Here is a 6,993-nt window from a genome sequence, read left to right as displayed (position 1 = left end):
ATATCAGTACTCGCTTAATACTGTGTTTTCTTTCAGTTTTTGAATTAGTCTGTCGCTCTGTTCCTGCTCACGACTTTAGTACTATATGTCGACTGAAATTACGATATATACGCTCTTGGTCTACTTTTGTATTGAAGAGTCGCGGCGCTGCTGTTCACTTACAAGTTCTACCGACAAGTGTAAGTGCCCGTATGATATGGAACTATACTACATTGAGCGCTCGTTCAAACCAAACAAACCCCTATATTGGCCACAGGCCCTAATCAATGAGAAGGCGACCCCCGAAATCTTGTCATACAGAGATGATCTGGTGGACGATGTAATTGAGCAAATCAAATCACAGGTACGTACCGTACCACTATATTACAGTCAATGGCGCAAACACGCACCTGCATCCACACTGTATGTTGTGCCGTAACTGACCTTGAGAGATTGATAGTCTTGCAAAGCGAGGAATTTATCGCACAAATGGCTGCCTACACTTAACATCGCTACTCCGAGAATGTAGCAACACCTTCCGGGTACTCTTCACAACGTACGTTCGCACAGCATACAAATTTTCCATATGTGCTTCAATCGTTCCCATTCGAGTGCGTTTTCTCACCTTCAATAGTCTTGGTTTACGCCTGATGCAGGAGGAAAATGTACAGGCTGCAGGTACGGCAAACGTGGCGAATCTATTTATAGCGCAACTATATATGAAAGAAATTGAGCGATTACGATACCTCGTGAGCAGCTACTTACGGACCCGACTATGGAAGGTGCGTGGGGATTGCTATGCTAAGTTTTGTATGTGTATTGTCGTGCGTCCCTATGGGTGTTGTGTTATTCTTATAAGCTTGTGCCGCTCTATAGACGCATCCGTTTAAATTCGCTGCAACTTTTTCTTTCAGATCGAGGAACACGCTTTGTACATACTACAAAATGAGACGTTACGAAATCGATTATCGGATAAGGAATTCGAAGTGGCTCAGAAGTATGTGATATGTGCTTGCCCCTGTCGCTTTCGACGATGTGTATATCAACTTGTCTACTGTGAATGCACAACCTGTGTGCGTGTAGCATACGATGTGGATCCACGTACACTTATCACCGGTGAGCCGTTGCGTTTGTGGACGTTTGGTTTTAAGTGCGAGTCTCGCAAGGGCGTCTTTTATACACCGGTTGTGACCGTGCAAGCCGTCATTCTATGTTACACTTGCAAAGGTCCGCTATCATGCTATTGATTCCCTATTATGTTCGCCCTGGGATTTGTACTCCCATCTTTTAAACCGGACAGGGAGAGAAGGAGCACCCTTTGTTTGTTACCAGTATTAGCACATAGCTTGTTTTGTTTCATTCGTGTGGTAACAGGGGCCATGGCTATATGTGCTGGTTGGGACTGTTGGACAGCCATAGAATTAACTTTTGGCGGTTCTATGCTCTACCGAATGACATGTACTCTCATGGTCAATTATATGACCGTGTTTGCAGGTTTTCAGATCGCATTTATTTTAGAATGCGTAGTAAATCATTGGCTGATGAATTTTTATTGCAGGTACGCAGAAATCGAAAGGAAGGCACTAGACGACGCTTTTATATCTCTTTTGCCAAATGATCCACTCCAGCGAGATGAAATGGGTGCGTTATCGACAATACGGCCTGTCCCGTTCTTCTTCATGCTTGTGTATGCCATCAGTTGAGCTCTACCTCGGCTATTTAAACCTACATATTTTCACCTACCTATTTAAACCTGCATATTTCGTGTATCAGGGCATTTCCACGACACGCATTCTGAATGTACGCGGCGTGTTAGATAGCTAGATTATAGCTGAACCGCTTTTCATATGACATATGTGGTGACTCCGTTGTCGCTAATATCTGTTGGTAGCGAAGTACTTGTATGTTAGGCTTTCCATTCCTGCACCCGTGCAACCACAGAAATTGTACCATTGACTTCCTGATTCGCTTTCTCGCCCAACAACAGTGACCGCTGTTCCGCCAGAACTCAACAGGCCAGTCTTCTGTAAAGTTTTGGAAGATGTGGATGTACCACTTGAAGAGTACGTGACGATGCTGTTTATTTTGTGTTTCAATAGGCTACATGGTTTTGATTTTTTCGTGGCCCTAGAAAATATACTTGAGAGCATCTATTGGATAGACATTGTGTATGTATCATATTCCTCTCCGTCTCCATTGACGTTTTAGTACGTACTAACTCATATTTTGTCGCTCCCTTACTCGTATCTTTATTTCTTTAATATTGATGCTGGTCGCATCATTGCATGATTCCACACCTTGTATCGCTTGGTGGCGATACGTGTGTCGTTTGTCTTTGTAAGCAGTATCATGCTGACGATGTATTTTGTCTTTGTAAATTATAAGTCTGGTACAATTGATCGAGCTCGGTGTGATTCGAATTTAAGTTTTCCATTCAAATCTCATTTTGTTTCACGACTTCGGTCACAACAGCGGGGCACCGTTGGAGCTCAGCAAGAATGATATAGTGCTGACGAGGTACAGCTACATCCGAGATGTAGCCAACGAAGATAACAGCCCAATCCAATTCATATGATATAATGGTGCTAGAAACTGTTATGATACAGTTTACGGAAATATTTCGAGTATTATCATAGACAATCCTACCCGCACCTTGACCCTGCTATCGTCGTGTGGTTCGCTCACAACCCACGAAATCGCTCGATGCTTTTTAGCATTGATTTCTCGTGTCCTTCATCACAATAGTGAATAGGTGACCTTATCCTATCACCGTACTGGCTATTGACGAATAGTAGAGGTAGTATTTCTAGTCGTCTGGTTGCACATGGTTGTTGCGGCACTTCTGGAATGGATTTTTCTGGTGGTTACACTGCAATGCTTGTTTTATTGGCTGCATGGTCGCATCGATAGTACGCATCCGAAAGCTACACATATCGCAAGCTAGTCCTATAATCAAGCTCGTTCTCAACTATCGATTGGCAATAAGTGGGTCATCCCACTCAATACCAGATATGAAGATTGTGATAGGAAGTACGTCGTATATTGATCTCATGCTACGACATCGATCGAAGGGTTGGTGACCATATCAGACCACTAGAACCAGGGTAAATGGCTCTAGCCGATCATTTAACCATGGAACACGTACTCACGTATTGGTATGTACACGATTGCTTTCCAAATTACCAGCAGCTTAACGCTACCTAGTATATATTGCGGTAGCCATGCAATGATTAACGGCGGTGAAAAATTAAAATTTATTCGAGCGCGACTTGGCATCGAAAGTATTTTATATTGGGTCATGCATGGCTTCCTTTCCGTTTTCTGTACAATGGTGGTCTCCACTTATATGAACATCAATTAAGCACGTTTGCTTCTTATGGATGGATTTCATTTACCGTGTGTTGATGCACATTGTCGCGGAATTTTATACTAATTCAGATACTTGACATCCTCATACAGAGAATTCTGTGCAGTGGCTGTCAAGCATACTGCAATGACTGAGACTACTTTATATACACATGCGTGTACGAATTAAATGAACGCGTGGTTGCGCTTGAACGTTTCACTCGGGTGCTTAGGCGAAGCTGTTGTATGCCAAGAGGGGTACAATCTATGTAGTCATAAGTGTGTAAGCAGTTTTGTATGTGTGTACCGTAAACCGTAAAGCCCCCTCATTAGTTTTCTGTGTCAATAATCTTCGTTTGCACCTTTCACGACCAGGTTTGTGGGCAATGCAGCAGTCTAGTAGTAGAAAATTTCTCATTCAGATGACAGTAGTAGACATGTGTGTATGCGATCCGTATCGATCAGCCGCGATTTGGACTATATGTTGTTCTCTTGTCGCCTAGCATATGACATCACTACTGCTAAAGCTTACGATGATTCTAACAGCACTACATGATCAATCTAACAGTTGGTGGATTGATATAGATGTGTGAGGAGTCACAATAGCGGGCATGAGTCCATGCGGAATAAAATGGAGAAGCGGGTCACAAGGACCAGAAGATATGTATGGATAACACAGTTAGAGGATCCAAGTAGAAAGCTATATACTCGGTGTGTTGTCCAATGAACCGTTGTGTTCATGATATTTGAAGGTGGCATGATTAAATTTTATGACCGCATTCCGTACATAAAAAGGGTTCATGCTTTCGGACTGATGCTGCAATATATCCTAATTTTCAAGTGGCCTACTACAGCAAAACTGAAACAACGCATGGACGGGTTGATTTTTCAAGCTATCAGATTATACAACTATATACCGTTTTTGAGGCTGAATTATGCCTTGCCAATATCATATTTTCTATTCATACTCGTCCTTCCGAATCTGCTAAGGTCATTTGATCGACCGTATAGCTCGAGCTTCATCAGGTAGAAGGGTTCCGCATCTTTTCCCGTGCGAACTGTATGCTATATTCTGATATTACACTGGTCCGCTAAAATGCTGATGTTCACACCCATCCGCTTGAAATTTTTCCTGACTATAGTTGATGAGGTGCAGCGGTTTTGCCTATGAAGACAGAGATAGTACGACACATAGCAGTATACCACGATGTGGAGAGATTGTACTGGCATTGTCTGACTATTCATATCGGTCCTTCTGATCGTGATGTTAGGAAGGTCTTGTTCGTAATGTATATTGCCTTCTCAAGAAGTCACACACGCTGACAACTAGCTATAGAATAAACGATCCGTGACTTATACCCTACAGATATATGTCGCCCGATGTTTAAGATTAATACTGCACTGAATTATGCTTCATCTCGTTTTAAGCAAAATAACATGATACTTACGCAACGCTGTTGATACGTCACACCAAATCAGTGCAAGCTACATTGAATTCTAATAGCTTACGACTCGATTAAAAATAGTGAGAGTCCAAGATGCAACCAGATTGCAAGTCTGAACCTTCTTTTGACAATTTGCGGGACTGTGCTCACGTGAATCGATCAACTACTTAGGACATGGATAGTAACTCTGTATTTATTGCATCTACTCAGTGGGATGGTAGAATTTTGCAGTACGATCTGACGAAGTAAAAGTTTGCTGTACGATCTGACGTAGTAAAACTCTTGGCAGAATGTTTTTTGCAATTGGCAATTTGTCAACTATATTGCAGCCCTGCGAGGCTTTGTGAGTAATTTGTCAACCGAACAATAAGATTCTTGCAATATGTCAACAATGGCGCTGTGACATTAAACCTCCGGATGAGTCGAATGACATTGGTCATACTATCTAACGATTTTGATCATGTACGTTTCCCTATGATTTTTATATAATTCCCAACCTATTTCTTTCTCATTCATTGAATTTGGCAATAGTATACCTGTCTACTTCGCATGTTTTACAATCGTCGCTACTGTTCTCAAACGATACGGGCTACGGTTTCTGGTTGAATCTGAATGATAAATGAAAACTAAGTGCTTTCCTACCAAGTTCAAATGCAAAAAAAAAAACTATTTTTAACGGAAATGAGAACGGACAAACGCGAAGTGTTTGATTTAGTATAACCTCATGTTCTTAGGGCATCTTTGTAAAATGTAAACAATTTATAGTTGCTCTGCCGTTTTAAAGTGAAATCAGTCTTCTACTTCGATACCTCAGTGACGGCATACGGCAGTGTGCTTATTTTTCTTGCGCCTGCTCAAAAAGATGTTATGTTTACACCAGTTTAGAGTCACCGAGTTATACTGCAAACAAGTGTCCTGCTGAATAATCTGTTACGACACGTTGGGGTCACATGTTGAGAGTCAGAATTGAAATATTCTTCACGCATTTTCTTCATGTTTGATTTAGTTTGTATTGTGTGCAGTTCAGAATCAGCGTACTGAGTGTCGATAAAAAATGATGTATTATCGAAACACTTGATAGTATTGCCGTATCACTTGATAGTATTGTCGTAACACTTGATAGTATTGTCGTAAACTTGATAGACTATGCAATGATAGAATGGAAACAAGAAACACGAAAACATTATCCTTGATCGTTGCCATGCTGTTGTCATCCCAATGAGAGTTGGAGTCCGCCTGCGACACTTGCGCACACTACCAAATTAGAGGTGCACATATCGTTAAAACAAGGCGGATAACATGGGTACAAACTTCTTTCGAATCCGCTGTCCCACTTCGTAGTAGGCCTTTTAGTGGCGCTAATGACAGATGTATACATTCACAGACGTTCATCTAGTGTTTTGAGTCGCGCCACCTTGAAAAGGTTTGTCTCTCATCTTGCACTGAATAAGGCGGTATGTTGTTCAATACTTTCAAAATTGATAATTTTGATTAATGCAAATTTAGTATCGGACGAGGTCCGATCATTTTACTTGGAAAAAAAACACCTTCCTGTGGGAAGATAAAATACCTTATCTTTCCAATGATGTCAAAACTCCAAACGCCTGTTGTACATCAAATTTTCAAGCAAGTACATATTATCGTTGCATAGATGGTGTAAACAAATGATTGCCTGTATATGATTCTCTCTTAGAGCAGCCTTCAAATTCCCGACCACTGTCAAGTAAAATATGTGCCAGATAACGATATGTCTTCTATTTTCCACTGACTGTGAATTCTTGATACTTTTTCTCGTGAAGCTTAGCGTAGCAAAGAAGTTATACGTACTCAATTAAAAACAATTATAGACTGTTTACTAACGATAGGTACTGTGGCAGAGTCGAAGTCATTTTATATCAGCGACTGGACCTTGCAGAAAAATACTGTATTATAATGCTGCGAACCAGGGGAGTAGATCAAAGGCTCGCTTATATCCGGGGTGTTCTACCATTTGCCGCAACTACCCTCTCAGGCTGTTCGTTTCTGTGATGCTGATGCACATGGACTATGGATGAAGGACTTATACAAGTATCGTAGGGCAGAAAGCTTACGACTTAAGGGACCGCCACAGGTGTACGAGAGGATTTCTGTATTGATTCCGTGGAATCATAGCAACGTACATTGGAACTTTGCGATTGTTGCATTGTACAAAACAATCGCGTCTGTTACTCTTTTAGATGGTATT

General features: G+C 41.4%; 1 protein-coding gene across 1 annotated transcript; it reads left to right on the top strand.

Moving 5' to 3' along the window:
* Window positions 1–196: 196 nt before the first annotated feature.
* Window positions 197–3,247, top strand: SARC_02728 (hypothetical protein; the record flags this gene model as incomplete). Its single annotated transcript, XM_014303494.1, has 6 exons — window positions 197–343; window positions 636–761; window positions 894–976; window positions 1,538–1,620; window positions 1,967–2,042; window positions 2,452–3,247. 6 exons carry the CDS (start codon window positions 197–199, stop codon window positions 2,552–2,554), a joined length of 618 nt encoding a protein of 205 aa, XP_014158969.1. The 3' UTR covers window positions 2,555–3,247.
* Window positions 3,248–6,993: the final 3,746 nt, after the last annotated feature.

The sequence above is a fragment of the Sphaeroforma arctica genome, assembly GCF_001186125.1.
Source record: "Sphaeroforma arctica JP610 unplaced genomic scaffold supercont1.126, whole genome shotgun sequence".
Lineage (NCBI taxonomy): Eukaryota > Ichthyosporea > Ichthyophonida > Sphaeroforma > Sphaeroforma arctica.
The sequence above is the reverse complement of the archived record's forward strand: the minus strand, read 5'-3'. Positions and strand labels throughout refer to the sequence as shown.